Source organism: Eptatretus burgeri, chromosome 2 (genome assembly GCF_056783735.1).
Source record: "Eptatretus burgeri isolate ZD-2024b chromosome 2, Ebu_testis_v1, whole genome shotgun sequence".
Classification (NCBI taxonomy): domain Eukaryota; kingdom Metazoa; phylum Chordata; class Myxini; order Myxiniformes; family Myxinidae; genus Eptatretus; species Eptatretus burgeri.
Genome location: NC_140962.1, coordinates 16,172,315 through 16,190,858, shown reverse-complemented (window position 1 = coordinate 16,190,858; position 18,544 = coordinate 16,172,315). Strand labels below are relative to the sequence as shown.

The window sequence follows — 18,544 nt, the reverse complement described above, 5'->3', positions numbered from 1 at the left end:
ATTGCCAGTTTCTACAGGTTCACCAAGATTTCCACTTTCATTTCTGACCATTGATGGTTTGTCTAAGTACCTCATAATAGTTTTATGTGGAATTTCCCACAAACATACCACAGCATACCCACTTTGTGAGCCATGCACATATTATACATACATACAGTATATATATCGACAGAGTATTATACATACATACAGTAAATATCGACAGAATATTATACATACATACAGTATATATCCACAGTATATTATACATACATACAGGATATATCTGATGTATATTATACATACATACAGGATATATCTGGTGTATATTATACATATGTACAGTATATATATATATATATATATATATATATATATATATATATATATATATATATATATATATATATATATATATATATATATATATATATACTGAACAAAAATATAAACGCACCAAGCGATTGTTACTATTTTACCTCGAACTCATTAATACTAAATCTTCACAACAATTTGGTTATAGAATCCATGACAATTGAGCATTAAATTTCAGAGTTCCTTGAGAATTCTGGCGACAGTCTTTGCACTACAACAGCCGACACAACCGAGGTGTCACTGTCAGAGTTCACACAGTCAGTAGCGGGTGTTGGCCTCCCTCAAGCTTGGACTCCCTCAAGCAGTTACGCACCGTCTGGGCTGAAATGCGCCTGTTATGCAGCCCGACAGTCTCATCGGCAGTCCTCGTGGCCGGTCGGAGTCGATCCCGGAGATGTTGCAGCCTCATGTGACGATCCTGACCGGCGGTGGTCACACGTGGTCGCCGGGCATGTGGGCGGTTCACGGTGCTTCCAGTCTCTCTGAGGTGCGTTCTCAGGCGGCTAATGGTGGAGTGGTGGACATTGAAGTGTGCTGCAACGGCCCGTACTGACGTCCCAGCATTCAGCATGCCAATGGCGCGCTCCCTCAAGATTTGTGACATCTGTGGCATGTTGACATTTGGCACCAGTCCACATTTTGGGGAGGCCTTTTATAGGGCAAGCTATAGGGAGTGTTTGTGTCCTGGTCACGCTCACTGACCATCACTCTGTCAAGCCCCATGGTGCTCATGGGAAGAATTACTGAACGTGTGAGTCCACACACTCAGAGTGGTCAATTTCAATGGGAACATCTGTCTTGAGCAAAACAAAGGAACCATTGCTCAAACATATCATCGGTTTGACCATTTTCCCATAATGGCAATCTTGACTTAGATATTTAGGTTGGTGCGTTTATATTTTTGTTCAGTATACATGAAGACCACAAGGGGAAAACCAGAGATGTCAGGATAAGTCAATTTTGAAGAAACTGAAAAACAAAGTTTCAAGACTTTGGTGGACTGTTTAATAACTGTCATATAGATTTCTTTTCCAGTAAGAGGAAGAGTGATCATTGGCCAATCAAATTAAGCATGTAGCATTTGCCAAGCTTCTGTGTTATTTAATTTAAGAGAAAAGAACGAATCAATGTTGCAAACTGACATCACTGGTTATTCCCTTGTTTAATAATTGCCATGCAATTTTAACCCAGGATGTGTAGCAAATTCATGCTTGTTGGTTATTAGCATACATTACATGACCTTGGTGATCACAGATTATTTTTTTCAACATTAAACGGTCATTGTTTTTTGTTTGATTGGTTTTCAACGCCATACTTAAGGGTATTTCGCTTATATGACGACGGATTCTCCATTTCTTACTCCGTACTACTTAATATGATGGAAAACCGGGAGGAAACCAAAGATAAACCACCCCCGCGATAGCCGAAGTCACCTCATGTGACTCCCTCATATAACTAAGCAGGTTGATTGGGCGGTGGGTACATCGAATGAGGATGGGTACTCAGACGCGCTAACCACTAAGCCATGGCGTGGGTCCCATAAAAGTCACAATAAAGGTTTGACAAGGATTGAACCACGATATGCACCAACTACAGCGCCCATGATATAACCAAATAGGCCATTGTAGTGCTCAGAGTTTATGCTGTGAAAGTTTTACAACCTTTCATTTTTTAGTTTCTCAACTCTGAATATTATGGTGGAACAGTTAACATGCATGAAAGGGAGATAACCAAGAGTAAAGTACTGACAACTCTGGGTTTCTACTTGTTCAGATTTGACAACACTTGTTTTTTCATTGCACGGCTAAACTTTATACCATATAAATTATGTGACACCCCTGGTTATTTGTTAAAGTAATATTGTGAGAGGAAACCTTATGTTGCCAACTATTAGCAGGTGCAATAACCCTGAAAATAAAAAAAGTGATCTCTGGTTTTCCCCTTGTGGTATATATATATATATATATATATATATATATATATATATATATATATATATATATATATATATATATATATATATATATATATATATATATATATATATATATATATATATACATATACATACATATACAGTATATATCTGTGGTATATTATACATACATACAAACAGTTGCATGCAGTATATATCGACAGTATATTATACATACATACATAAATACAGTATATATCTGCAGTATATTATACATATAGACAGTATATATCGACAGTGTATTAAAGATGCACATATATCCTGTATGCATGTATAATACACTGTATATATACATATATATATATATATATACATACATATATACATATATATATACATATATATATATATATATACATATATATATATATATATATATGTATATATACAGTGTATTATACATACATACAGGATATATGTGCAGTATATTATACATACGTACAGTATATATCTTAAGTATATTACAGTATACATACATACAGGATATATCTGCAGTATATTATACATACATACAGTTTATATATGCAGGATATTATACCTATTCATATTATACATACATACAGTATATATCTATAGCGCATTATACATATATACAGTATATATGTACAGCATATTATACATATGCACAATATATATCTACAGTGTATTATACATACATACAGTATATATCTACAGTATATTGTATATACATACAGTTCATATATGCAGTATATTATACATACATTCAGTATATATCAACAGTATATAACACAAACATACAATATATATCGACAGTGTATTAAACATGCATACAGTATATATCTACAGTATATTGTACATACTGTACATACAGTATATATCCACAGAATATTATACATACATACAGTATATATCTTCAGTATATTATAAATTCATACATACATACACACAGTATATTATACATACATACAGTATATATCTACAGTATATTATACATATAGACAGTATATATCGACAGTGTATTAAAGATGCATACAGAAAATAACAGTATATAACACAAACATACAAAATATATCGACAGTGTATTAAACATGCATACAGTATATATATATATATATATATATATATATATATATATATATATATATATATATATATATATATATATATATATATATATATATATATATATATATACAGTATATTGTACATACATACAATATATATCTGCAATATATGATGCACACCTACATTATATATCTGCAGTATATTATACATACATACATACATACATACAGTACATATCTACACTATATTATACATACATACAGTATATATCGACAGGGTATTGAAGATGCATGCAGTATATATCGACAGTATATTATACATACATACATACACACAGTATATATCTGCAGTATATTATACATATAGACAGAATATATCGACAGTGTATTAAAGATGCATACAGTATATATCTACAGTATATTGTACATACTGTACATACAGTATATAGCCACAGAATATTATACATATATACAGTATATATCTTCAGTATATTATAAATTCATACATACATACAGTATATATCTACAGTATATTATACATACATACAGTATATTACACATATAGACAGTATATATCGACAGTGTATTTAAGATGCATACAGAAAATAACAGTATATAACACAAACATACAATATATATATATATATATATATATATATATATATATATATATATATATATATATATATATATATATATATATATATATATATATCGACAGTGTATTAAACATGCATACAGTATATTGTACATACGGTACATACAGTATATATCCACAGAATATTATACATACATACAGTATATATCTTCAGTATATTATAACTTCATACATACATACTGTACATACAGTATATATCCACAGAATATTATACATACTTACAGTATATATCTTCAGTATATTATAAATTCTACATACATACAGTATATATCTACAGTATATTATACATACATACAGTATTTTATACATACATACAGTATATATCTACAGTATATTATACGTATATACAGTATATATCAACAGTGTATTAAAGATGCATGCAGATAATATTTACAGTATATTGTACATACTGTACATGCAGTATATATCTACAGTATTTTATACATACATACAGAATATATCTGCAGTATACTATACATACATACAGTATGTATCTACGTATATTATACTAACATGCAGTATATATCTACAGTATATTATACATACAAACACAATATATCCGCAGTATATTAGACATACATACATACAGTAGATATCTGCAGTACATTATGCATACATGCAGTAGATATGCACAGTATATTATACATACATACAGTATATATCAGCAGTATATTATACTAACATACAGTATATATCTACAGTATATTATACATACAAACACGATACATCTACAGTATATTATACATACATGCAGTGGATATGCACAGTATATTATATATATATATATATATATATATATATATATATATATATATATATATATATATATATATATATATATATATATATATATTGTTGCAGTGTTCGCGCCCGCCGGCGTGCTGACGGCCACGTAACTCGAATCGCGGCACGTCGCCCACCGGACGGACAATCCAGTCGTGACCCTCTCGGACTAAAGCCGGGAACCAGTCACGGGTGGACCTTTCGGTCTCACCGCGATCGAGCCAATCAGCCCCCGCGTGGGATAGGGTTGCTCGCCGAATTCGACCTACCTAAGTACCCACGCGGAGGGTAGACCGGGCGATCGCACCTCGCCGCAGGTCGACTTCGGACACGGGCCACTTAAGCGACCCGTTCCGTACTATCAGAATAACCGAGCGGTGTTATCGTCGACCTCGACGGTTCGATTAATTATCGGGCGTATTCAGCCCACTACCAACCCTTTACGTGAAGCAAGATGGGGATTCAATAGAGGAAAAGACGAAGCGAAGCGGGAGAACAGTTCAATAATAAAGCACATTTATTCGCGGCACACGGGAAGCACACATATACAATTCCACCAAATGCACACAGAAAAGAAAAACACAATTCAATTTACACAAAAAGCAAATATAAAAGCGAAAACACAATGCAGAGCTAATACCGACTACCGAGCACACGGCAACACTTATACAATTTTACTTCACAGACGGCGCCGACAACACATACCCAAAACCAAGGAAAAGAAATACCCTCAAGGATGAGGCGGGCCTGAGGCCGAGACCGGGTCGCGCCTACCCGTCTGGTGATGAGACGCGGAGCGGCGATGGCGCCTCAACTCCGCGGGCCTCGCGGACAGTGTCTGGTAGGGGGTGGGAAAGGGGCCCCCTTGGTCGCACTATCTCAGCAAGGGGGGAAACAGGAGGGGGTTGCTGATGCTCGGGGTATAGAGGATCTTTATTATCCCGCGACGAGCGTCTCCACCTCGGCCAGGTCGCGCTGTCGGCCTCCCTCGGGTGCAGCTCCCTGCACGACGCGAGCACCCCCTCGTCTGCCCTCGCCGCCTCTCCACAGCTCCGTCCCCTCCGTTCCGACTCCAACGCACACGACGACCAGCTCCACCGCCCGCGAAGTCTTGACTCTCTGTTTCCGACTCTCCTACTCTCCTACTCTCCGCCTCTGGACTCTTGACTCTCTCGTCTACTGACGAACACGGTCCTTTTATCCGCCCTGTAGCTTCGCCCTCTCATCTTTGACCCCCTCCCTTCGACCTTTCACCTCGCTCCCCATTGGCCCGAGAAAAAGTGGGCGTGAAGGCTTTTTGATCCATAAATTTGCATATATCGATCGCCCTGGGGGCGGGGCCACCCGCCCTCGCTCACCGATTGGACGGCAAAAAGTGGGCGTGTGTCGTTTTTGATCCGTTTTTGAAGCACAAAATCCGTGATTTTGTACACGCTGTTCGACGCGCGCCCTGCACGAGTCCAACACCGGTACCCACAGCGGGGCAAGAACGGTGGCGATGCTACGGTTGCGAGGTGTGACGGGAAGGTCGTGGCGGTTGTGGTGAAGCGGCGTTGTGGTTGGTGGTTGATGTTGTGATTGTGGTGGTAATCATGGGGGTTGGTCCAAAATAAAGATAGTAAAAGAAAAACGGCTATCCTGAAGAGTCGCAGCACGCATAAATGACATGTATTCCCACTAGACAACGGGTTTGGGCCTAACTACACATGTACTTACCGAGATATCTCACCTAAGGGACCTGAATGGTGGTTTGCGAATTTGGTAACCACAACACTACCCCCTCCCCTTTTTACAGACTCGTCCCGAGTCGTCAAATTTTCGTGTGCCATCATGTGTAGTTTTCCCCTAGTACATTTTACCTACGGATCCCTGAGTGCGACATTCATGGTATTCGTGTCCCCAAAATAAATAACCTGAGGGCTGCGTAACTACCTAAACAAACTCACTCACACGGACGACTTAAATAAAATTGCCGGCGCTAAGACATACATGCCGGGGGCACACTCATATTTACAGTACATCTTACCTTAACTTACAAATTTTACACTAAACCATGGCCCAGGATCATTGAACTCTGCAAAAGAAAACAGTTAGCAGGGAGCCAGGCTGCTCGCATGCAGTCTCTGGCTCAAAACAATGCAGGTGACAGGGAACGTGGCTGGCTGCTCACACGCAGTCCAAGGCCTTCCCTTTTTGAACTGAACGCAGTGAACCACAACGGTGCATGGGCTGCACAAACGCAGTCTCCGTGCCAGCTCAAGTGGCACACGCAATGAGCACAACGAATGGATGCATGAACGGTTTGAACTGAATGCAGTGAACCACAACGGTGCATGGGCTGCACAAATGCAGTCTCCGTGCCAGCTCAAGTGGCACACGCAATGAGCACAACGAATGGATGGATGAACCCAACATGGTGCACGGGCCGCCACTGCAGGCCCGTGTTGTAGCTGCCAACAGGGCAGTTCTCGCAGCTTGCAAACTGTTGCCTTGATCCTGGCGCACATGGAAATGAACAGGGGGGGCAAAGCAAAAATTGAACGGGGCTGGTGAACCTGGGCAGTAGGCATGGCATGGCAAAGGCAGCAGGCAAACACAGCCCGCAGAAGAAGGCCGCTGCAGGCAAACACAGCCGGCAGATGAACTGGCCGGCACAGGCCTTGAAGTACCACAGCTGCAGATGAAGCTGGCCAGCCTTTGCCGTTCAGTGGAGGTTGGTGGGGGGAGTGCGGTGGTGCTGGCCACTTGGAAGGCGGGCTCGGACCTACCTACCTGTCTCCCTCCCAACCTATCGCCTTTGCCTGTCACTGTACATACCCACTCCCTTAATTTGTCAAACCCCAATTTAGCCCCAACTTATTTTTTTGTTGTTTTTATTTTTATTTTTACTTCCCCTCTATAAATCGTCCCCTAACCCCCTTTATCATCTTTGTTCGGCTAACCTATCCTGTCACCTAGCCTACTCCCAACCCCTACGTTCCCTTCCCGGAGGGGAATAAGGGAGAGCTAACGTCCTGTGTCGAGGCCCAACGAAGCCTCAGAATGGCCTCCCCAGAGTTCGGCGATCTATAACCAAAGTGGGTCCAGCGGCCCACAACGACAGCGAGGGGATGGATGGTGCGGAGGGGTACACTTCCTAATCTACCCTAACCATTTAACTGTTAAACTACCCCGGGGCTTTCAACAAGCGCCTCTCGCTTAAACTATTGGTTCGAACAACCCAGATTCCCGTCGCCTGTGTTGGTGTCCTCACAATTTCGGGCCTCGCCCCCCAATTTTCTCTCCGTGCCCTCACACGGTCTCCTGGCTGGGACACGTGGCTCCCTTTGGCAGGCACGACCCTCTGCCGATTCTCCCGCTATGGCACCCCCGGGCACTACACTGCCTCCGAGCCTACCAGCTCCCTAACACCGGGGAGTGCCCCCCCATGGCACCTCCCCTGAAACGCACACGTGGCAGGCCGGCCTCCCGGGCCCCTTTCCGAGGGTCACCCGTGCCCACAACACTGCCCACACGGCTAATGGCGCCCCGGGCCCCCGCACCAAGCAGGCGCACCCGTGCCCACTACTCTATCCCGGCCCCCCATGGACCCATGGCCTACCGCGGCCGACTAGCCTGGTGCCCGGGGTACCCACTCAGCGATACTCACCTTTCGCAGCCACGCTCCCAAGCCCGTCAACAGGGCTCCTGCACCCCTCCAAATGGGTTTCGAGCCTACATTCCCACCAACAGCAAAACGACCTCCATTTTTCAATTTGACTAACCCAGCGAACTCACTTTACTCTGACCCCGGGGTCCCTTGGGCGGGAGTCACTCCTCCCCCCAATCACTCATCGCACCATGCATTCCCCATTCGCTCCATACACACAGACCCGCTGGCCTCACTCACTCGCCAAGTACTCACCTCACAACTCACCAACTACTCTTCAACACACACACTACTGAACTCTGCCATCCTTCTAACTACATCCCCTAACTAACTCGTGCTCCCACGTCGTCCCTTAAACTATAGCACGTTCCATTTAACACTACGTAGCTAAGCTACGTCCCCACTACACATTCAGTCTGTCCATGTCTTTGAATAATCCCATTTTATTTACCAAACCTGAAGCTCACTAAATCCCTCTACCTAATCCATTCCACGGACTCCATGAGGACTTACCCCTGCCCCATGGAGTCGGTCTAACTAAGCTAACCCTTCCCCCTAACTAGTTTCCATCCTGTGCCCAGGGTAAGGGGGTCTTCCACCCCTTGCCCAGGAATCCTTTGCACCCGAAAGTGAGGCTTACTGTTTCTTTTCTTTTTTTTTTTTCATGCGCAGCACCTGCGCGGCAACTCAGAGCTCGCGCACTTTGCACCTGCCCGTGACGTCATGCAGCTGCACGTGTACCTCGTCCCTCCTTGGACGGTACCATCCGGCAGAGATACCCCTCCTGCCGGATTCCAACCACACGTGCAGCCATGACGTCACCGTGCGCAAAAAAAAAAACACAAGCCCCACGTCTCGAGGGGTTCCCCACGCGAACACATGTGCTTTGCCCGTTGGAGCTTAACACACACGATCGCGTGGAGAACCCGTCCGGTCCAAATCCATTTACCTGCCTAAACTTTGTCCGTCCGCGGGATCGGCAAATCCACCGCGTGCGTTTCCGGACCGGGACTTCACTCTCGCAAGCGAGCACGTGGTGGTCTCGTGCGTTGCACAGCACGAACCGCGTGCTCACTGCTGGGTGAACCCGGCACGGTCCCCGAAACAACTACAGCCGCTACTCGGCTTTCTCTCCTCTGTCGCCGTCTCCGTCTCCATTCCACACACACATACCTGCGTGTTACGACGCACACAGTCCACACCATTAAACTCACACCGGGAGACGCGGCTGCGTGCTCCCGCATGCCAACCGACATCTCCCTCACATACCGCTCTCTCACACACACGGTCTCCCTTGCACACAGCGACCTTGCACACGGCCGTTCACTCACGCATGCGGGGGCACTCACCCGCGGTGCCTCATCCACACACCGTGCCCCACTCATACACGCGGGGGCACTCAACCGCGGTGCCTCACTCACACTCCGTGCCTCATCCACACACGGCGTGCTGGGAAGCACGTACTCCGGCACCATCGCCACCACACCACTCATACACGGGGTCGCTTCCACACACGGGGACGCACTCACACCTTGCACCACACACACAGGGACAACCACACTGGGGATTCGTGTCCCCACAAGGGTCTCCGGGGCCTCTATACCCCCCAAGCTCTCAGTGCACCTGTCCACAGCACTCCTCCCCTCGACCTCGCAAAGCACGACCGAACTCACCTGGTCGTGACTCGCCTCAAGGGGGCATACTCCCTCCCCTCGTTCCTGGAGGAGGCCATCCAGGTGCTCGCACTGGGTCCCTGCACGCTCCGCGAGCTCACCCCCATTGTCCTCCACTACCTCCGTGTGTGTGTGTGCGTCACTTACCCCGTCCTCACCGTGCAGTCTCTCCTCTATCGTTCCCTTCCCGGCTACCGTCACTGCCAACTCTTCACCCTTTACCTCCCTTGTCTCAACTATTATTATTTCCTTTGTCGTCACCTCGTGTCTCGTCTCACACGTTTTGGTCTCCCCATTTAATTTTTCCCTTTTGGTCACCGTTGATTCCTCTGTCACGACCCTCGCCGAACACGCCCCCCGAATTATTTTTTTACCCGCCTCCACCGCGGGCCTGTCAGCCGTTGCACCCCCTTCCAGCTCGTTTGCTCCCACACGTGGAGTCGCCATTCCCAGCTCCCTGGTCACGGCCTTCATGCCCGCCTGCAGGCATCGGCCCATGTTCTGCGTCTCACCCCGCAGCTCTTTCATTTCTTTTCTCATTTGCTGTGTATTCGCATCCATCGTCGTTTTCACTTCATTTGTGTTTGTATCCATCTTTTCGTTCATGCCTTTCATTTCGTTTTTCATATTCGCATCCATTTTTTCGATCATTTGTTTGTTCATGCCTTTCATTTCGTTTTTCATATTCGCATCCATTTTTTCGATCATTTGTTTGTTCATGCCTTTCATTTCGTTTTTCATTTCATTTGTCATTGCCGCCAGCATGGCGCATAGCTGGGCCATGTCGGGTGCGCTTGAGTGAGCCGTTTCGGCAGGGGTTGGGGAAGGGTCTTGGTGGAGAGGGGGGGGGGAAGGTGTCATACACCGCGGCCGCTGCCGCACCCACCTCGGGCTCCGGGTTCAGTTGGGCGAGTTCGTCCTCCTGCACAATCAACATTTCCTGCACGGGGATTTCATCCTGAGCCATGGATTCTACACATTCTACATCCATTTCTAATACCCCCGGCTCCCGCTCGCCTTGAGACGCCATCTTGCTTCTCTTTAAGGGTTAATTTAGCTCGCTCGTAATTTGGAGGGAATCGGGGGTCGCTTCTCTCACCCCTGGACCGATTCCCGTGAATTTCGCTGGAGACAGGAGAGCCCGTTGTCCCGTTCTCCAATACCAGTGCCGCGAGGAGGGCGATGAATTTGTATCGCACGACCTGACACCAGTGTTGCAGTGTTCGCGCCCGCCGGCGTGCTGACGGCCACGTAACTCGAATCGCGGCACGTCGCCCACCGGACGGACAATCCAGTCGTGACCCTCTCGGACTAACGCCGGGAACCAGTCACGGGTGGACCTTTCGGTCTCACCGCGATCGAGCCAATCAGCCCCCGCGTGGGATAGGGTTGCTCGCCGACCCGACCTACCTAAGTACCCACGCGGAGGGTAGACCGGGCGATCGCACCTCGCCGCAGGTCGACTTCGGACACGGGCCACTTAAGCGACCCGTTCCGTACTATCAGAATAACCGAGCGGTGTTATCGTCGACCTCGACGGTTCGATTAATTATCGGGCGTATTCAGCCCACTACCAACCCTTTACGTGAAGCAAGATGGGGATTCAATAGAGGAAAAGACGAAGCGAAGCGGGAGAACAGTTCAATAATAAAGCACATTTATTCGCGGCACACGGGAAGCACACATATACAATTCCACCAAATGCACACAGAAAAGAAAAACACAATTCAATTTACACAAAAAGCAAATATAAAAGCGAAAACACAATGCAGAGCTAATACCGACTACCGAGCACATGGCAACACTTATACAATTTTACTTCACAGACGGCGCCGACAACACATACCCAAAACCAAGGAAAAGAAATACCCTCAAGGATGAGGCGGGCCTGAGGCCGAGACCGGGTCGCGCCTACCCGTCTGGTGATGAGACGCGGAGCGGCGATGGCGCCTCAACTCCGCGGGCCTCGCGGACAGTGTCATGTAGGGGGTGGGAAAGGGGCCCCCTTGGTCGCACTATCTCAGCGAGGGGGGAAACAGGAGGGGGTTGCTGATGCTCGGGGTATAGAGGATCTTTATTATCCCGCGACGAGCGTCTCCACCTCGGCCAGGTCGCGCTGTCGGCCTCCCTCGGGTGCAGCTCCCTGCACGACGCGAGCACCCCCTCGTCTGCCCTCGCCGCCTCTCCACAGCTCCGTCCCCTCCGTTCCGACTCCAACGCACACGACGACCAGCTCCACCGCCCGCGAAGTCTTGACTCTCTGTTTCCGACTCTCCTACTCTCCTACTCTCTGCCTCTGGACTCTTGACTCTCTCGTCTACTGACGAACACGGTCCTTTTATCCGCCCTGTAGCTTCGCCCTCTCATCTTTGACCCCCTCCCTTCGACCTTTCACCTCGCTCCCCATTGGCCCGAGAAAAAGTGGGCGTGAAGGCTTTTTGATCCATAAATTTGCATATATCGATCGCCCTGGGGCGGGCCACCCGCCCTCGCTCACCGATTGGACGGCAAAAAGTGGGCGTGTGTCGTTTTTGATCCGTTTTTGAAGCACAAAATCCGTGATTTTGTACACGCTGTTCGACGCGCGCCCTGCACGAGTCCAACACCGGTACCCACAGCGGGGCAAGAACGGTGGCGATGCTACGGTTGCGAGGTGTGACGGGAAGGTCGTGGCGGTTGTGGTGAAGCGGCGTTGTGGTTGGTGGTTGATGTTGTGATTGTGGTGGTAATCATGGCGGTTGGTCCAAAATAAAGATAGTAAAAGAAAAACGGCTATCCTGAAGAGTCGCAGCACGCATAAATGACATGTATTCCCACTAGACAACGGGTTTGGGCCTAACTACACATGTACTTACCGAGATACCTCACCTAAGGGACCTGAATGGTGGTTTGCGAATTTGGTAACCACAACAATATATATACATACACTGTATGTATGTATAATATACTGCACATATATCCACTGTATATATATATACATATATATGTATATATACAGTGTATTATACATACATACAGGATATATGTGCAGTGTATTATACATACGTACAGTATATATATTAAGTATATTACAGTATACATACATACAGGATATATCTGCAGTATATTATACATACATACAGTTTATATATGCAGGATATTATACATATTCATATTATACATACATACAGTATATATCTATCGCGCATTATACATACATACAGTATATATGTACAGCATATTATACATATGCACAATATATATCTACAGTGTATTATACATACATACAGTATATATCTACAGTATATTGTATATACATACAGTTCATATATGCAGTATATTATACATACATTCAGTATATTATACACATATATTATACATACATACAGTATATATCTACAGTACATTATAATACATACAGTAGATATCCACAGTATATTATACATATGTACAGTATATATGGACAGAATATTATACATACGTACAGTATATATGGACAGTATGTTATACATACGTACAGTATATATCGACAGAATATTATACATATGTACAGTATGGTCTACACTATATCATACATGCATATAATATATATCTGCAGTATATTATACATTCATACATAAGTATATATCTACAGTATATTATACAGACATGCAGTACTGTATATATCGACAGTATATTATACATACATACAATATATATATCTACAGTATATTATACATATACATACACACAGTATATATCTACAGTATATTATACATACTGTACAAGCAATATATATCGACAGTATTTTACACATACATACAGTATATATCGACAGTATATTATACATATACATACACACAGTATATATCTGCAGTATATTATATATACTGTACAAGCAGTATATAATCGACAGTATTTTACACATACATACAGTATATATCGACAGTATATTATACATGCATAGAGTATATATCTGCAGTATATTATACATGCATAGAGTATATATCTGCAGTATATTATACATACACAAATATATCTACAGTATTTTATACATATACATACACAGTATATATATCTACAGTATATTATACATACTGTACATACAGTATATATCTACAGGATACTATATTTATATATATATATATATATATATATATATATATATATATATATATATATATATATATATATATGGATATTATATATATATGGATATTATATATATATGGATATTATACATAAATGCATACATACAGTATATTCCTTCAGCATATTATACATCCTGTACATACAGTATTTTATACATACAGTATATATCTGCAGTATATTAAACGTATATACAGTATATAACTGCATTATAATTTCCACACATACAGTATATATATATATATATATATATATATATATATATATATATATATATATATATATATATATATATATATATATATATATATATTATACATGCATACAGTGTATATCTACACGAGACTTGAAAACTGCAGTCCATCGATGATCCCCATCAAACATGGCAGAACTAGAGCAATTTTCACATGAAAAATGGGTGAAGATTTCACCATCTCACTGTGTAAAGGTGGTGGAGACCAACCTGAAAATACTCATCACAGTCATTGCTGCAAAAGGTGCTTCCACCAAGTACTGACCTCAGGGGCTAAATACTTTTATAACCAGTGAATTTTGATTTGTACACGTTTTTTTCTGGTATTCCTGACATGTAACCTCCTTCAACTCTTGAAGTGTTTCGGTTCATCTCTTCAGTTATGAATAAAAAAATTGTTTCTACATAATTCATGTAAATGTGGCATTATTGGTAAGGGGTGAATACTTTTGCAAGCCACTGCATAGTTATCCATCCATCCATTGGGACCACAATCTATGCAGAGTGTTGGTGCTGCCTAAGCAGTCTCATTGGCTATTAGGCACAATCCTTGCCAGGTCACCACTCCAACACAGGATACCAGCAAGCTGGGATTCATTTTGCCAATCTCAGAAGGATAACAGGCCAATTCAGCCCCACCTGGTATTAATTCAACAGCCAAGTGGGATTTCAACTCAGGATACTCAGATCCCAAGCCCATCACCCTCACCATTAAGCCAATACCAGGCATTGTATAGTTAACTTGGTCGAGTATGACTTGATTATCCAATATTGATGATCCTCTACTTCCATTATCCTGATTATTCGAATACGATGTCGGCGAGAATAATAAATACTGTATAGCATTCGGTTTTTAATTAAAAAGTTACATTCCATCAGTCAAAGAAAAACGAAAGTCAATGCAAATGTATACTTGCACACACCAGTATCATATGACCAGTGGTGATGTCCAGGTTTGATGTTGCTGGTTCCTCAGTCCAAGAAGAGATGCTGCTGCGAGGTGAAGGGCTGTGAGGGTAGGGAGCACCCTCACTGGGCTGAGAGGACAGACTACTGATTCGTGAAACATGAGGCACAGATGGTGCACGATCTCGCTCAGGCTCTGAGCTTTGCGACGCCATTCGTTGTCTACACAGCTCCTGCATGCAAAAAGCGCTCTCTCTCTCACTTACGTCCATATACTCTGTGGATAGAATATCACTGTTGTTGAAGCTGTCACGTGCAAAGGATTACAATAGTTGGTTTTCCATTGCTTCCCAGTTTGCCTATTTTGAATTTGTTTATGGTGCCAGCAATGACTTGAAGACTCTTCAAGAAAAACACCATGGAATCTTGAACATGTATTAACTAATGCTAGCAGATGGGACGCCAAGCTGAACGTTCATTCGAGGGACAGCACACTGTGTTTCAATGCCAATCCTGCAAAACAACTAACTTATAATGTACAGTTGGGTTAGGAATCAAACCCAGAACAGATAGCTGAAAGGTACATGTGCTACCTCGGTATCATCTGTTCAGATGAAAAATTATGCAGTGAATGAGTAAACAAAAAAGTAAACTAAAAGGTATGGAGCTAGGAGATAAAATGCAGGAAGAGGTAAAAACAATGAGTGGAATAAAAATTTGTGAGAGAAGCAGAGATTTGCAATGTGCAGCAGTAAATGGGAAAGAAAACTGCTTGAAGCAACACAACAACCATTCCAAACCAAACATCAGGCCTCCGCAACATAGTAGGTGTGATGTTATCGCACCTGGTAATCTGCTGGAGGGTCAGTGCCAGGTTCCGTATCCAAGCTTGTGTAATCAGCCCTGCGCTTCCAGGAAGCACGTGAACGAGTAAAAAAGACCACCGCAGTTCCTGAGACTACGGCCAGTGCCAGCAGCACACAGAGAGCCAAAATGAGAGCTGGACGAATGCCACCATCTCTGTGGCCAGGCTGTGCCAGCCCCATGGTAATGGCATGCTGTGGGAACAGTTGGGGCTTATTCAGATGAGGACATGACTATACCATATACACACAGTATCTTAGGCTAAAAGAGGTATCTTGACATATTAGATCCAAGACAATTGGACATTGAGACGTTAACCAATGTAATAATGAATAAATAAGAATGAAATTATTTAGCCAGGATTGGATTTTTCCAGAATGGAACCCACCCCGATCCTATGCACCACTTTCTGACATACCTAACCAGGCCGGTTTTTTTTTTTTTTGTAGATACTGCATTTTATTGTTTCCTTGTACAAGTATTCAAGAACATATTCTGAATGTCCCTTGTAACGCATGTACACATCCGTTTATAACTAACGAACCAGCACATCCCATTTAATCTTTAGGCAAGGACTCGACAATGCCTTACTCTTTCAGAGATGCCATGGGATGTTTAAACGAAATGCCTCATTCTTGAGTTGCTTTCACAACCCCCCACCCAAGACTGAGTCGGGCTGGGTTAAATTTGTCACGAGGGCATGCTCAAGATCTATCCTCAATTTTACAAAGGACCCAGTGCTTGAGAAGGTATAGAGATGGTACATCAAAGCAAATTCTTCTCTACTGATTGTCTCTCGGCTGCATGTAAGGTACCCAGTCATGCCAATCCAAAATAAGTGACTGAAAACCAATGACCTCAGTTGTAGATTAGTCAGCATCCTTACCATTTATCAGTTAGATGGAATCAATAAAGACATACATTTTCACAAACTCACTCATCAACTACAATAATGTTATGTTTGTGGGATAGATGTAGGAATTTCATTGGAAAGATAGGATAGGATCGTATCGAGTTGTTTGGTCCGTGGACATGTAGGAGACGTCTCGATGTAAACCAAGTCGGGAAACTGTGAGCTTAAGTGTTACTTGCCACCACATGGGGAGGGTGGTTAATTAGATAATTGGTTGGTTGGTGCGGTGTTAATTAGATAGGGATTAAGGATAATTTCCCCTAGTATGCAATTGCCCCCCCCCCCTGTGACTTTTCCCTATGTTTTTGGATTACAAACCAGCAATGAAGGAGTTACATTTTTAAAACCACAACAACCATTTCAACCGAGCTGCATGACCAAGTAGGCAAGAAGCCCCGCATCCAAGGGTGACGGCGGGCGAAGTCACGTCCTCGAGGCTGATGATTGATGGGCATGACGTCAGAAGCTAGCCAAACGTGCCAAGTCACCTTCCCGGGTTTTGTACGAGCAAGCCACGCCTCAGAGGAGGAAACAGGGGTTCGGTGACATCAGAGTTTTGGAGAAGGAATGCACAAGTGCGGAGTGAGGGAAGCACGTGGTCGAGAGGGAACATATGGAGGAGATGGCCTGTAAGAAAGGGACTTTACGGATGGCTTTCCCTCATGACGCATGAAGAAGATGGCACGATTCTCGTATTCGTGCTGAGGAAATTTGGCTCACGAACTGAGCAATACGCTGGCCATCGACTATTGGCTGGTCATGTGGAACAGGCATCGAGGCCTCGTGTGTGTCACCAAAGGGGACGGCGCGATTATGTCAAGCCGTGGCATCGGTGAAGACGATCGACGCACGAAGAGGCTGCATGGGGTCCCTGTGCCCTGGTGTTGGATCCCACTCACGAATTGCCTGACATACGTTTTTCCCGCTGTGAGAGCGACTTGGTGCTATTTTGCATGCGTCTACACGTGCAGGACGAAGCGCCTCGATTCCACGTTCCACAAAGACCATTCCTAGGCCAAGCTAAGTGCCAGAATAAAGGAAGGGTTTTCTTTGATTTCGTTCCCCCTTGTCTGTATTTAAGTCTGTGTGGAGAGGCACCTCGATTTAGACTTTAGGATTAGTTTACCTCACATATTCTATTATTCTGATTATTGTTCTTTGTAAATATTTGTCTATTTTAATTAAATGTGTTCATTTTAAGTGGTTGCGTCGGTGTATCTGTTGTGGGGTTCGAGTATAAACCCCACCCTGTGCTGTGCTTCCCTGTTCCTCCGTCAATGCGCCCTGCCCCTCCCGCATGCGTTATAATCTCCGAGGATCAACGTGTCCACCTCCTATTTAGGAAGACCGCTCGACTGTCCGGACTGGTGGTGTTAACCGCCCG

General features: G+C 43.8%; 1 protein-coding gene across 1 annotated transcript in view; it reads right to left on the bottom strand.

The window, feature by feature from the left end:
- Positions 1–16,439, bottom strand: part of LOC147031482 (receptor-type tyrosine-protein phosphatase N2-like) — a 39,984-nt gene extending 23,545 nt beyond the window's left edge. The window contains exons 1-2 of the mRNA XM_085863933.1: positions 16,229–16,439; positions 15,401–15,616 (exon numbers count right to left, since the gene is read on the bottom strand). Coding sequence (XP_085720059.1) covers positions 15,401–15,616; positions 16,229–16,429 — 417 coding nt within the window. The 5' untranslated portion in view covers positions 16,430–16,439. The remainder of the gene's footprint in view (positions 1–15,400; positions 15,617–16,228) is intronic.
- Between the last annotated feature and the right edge of the window lie 2,105 nt (positions 16,440–18,544).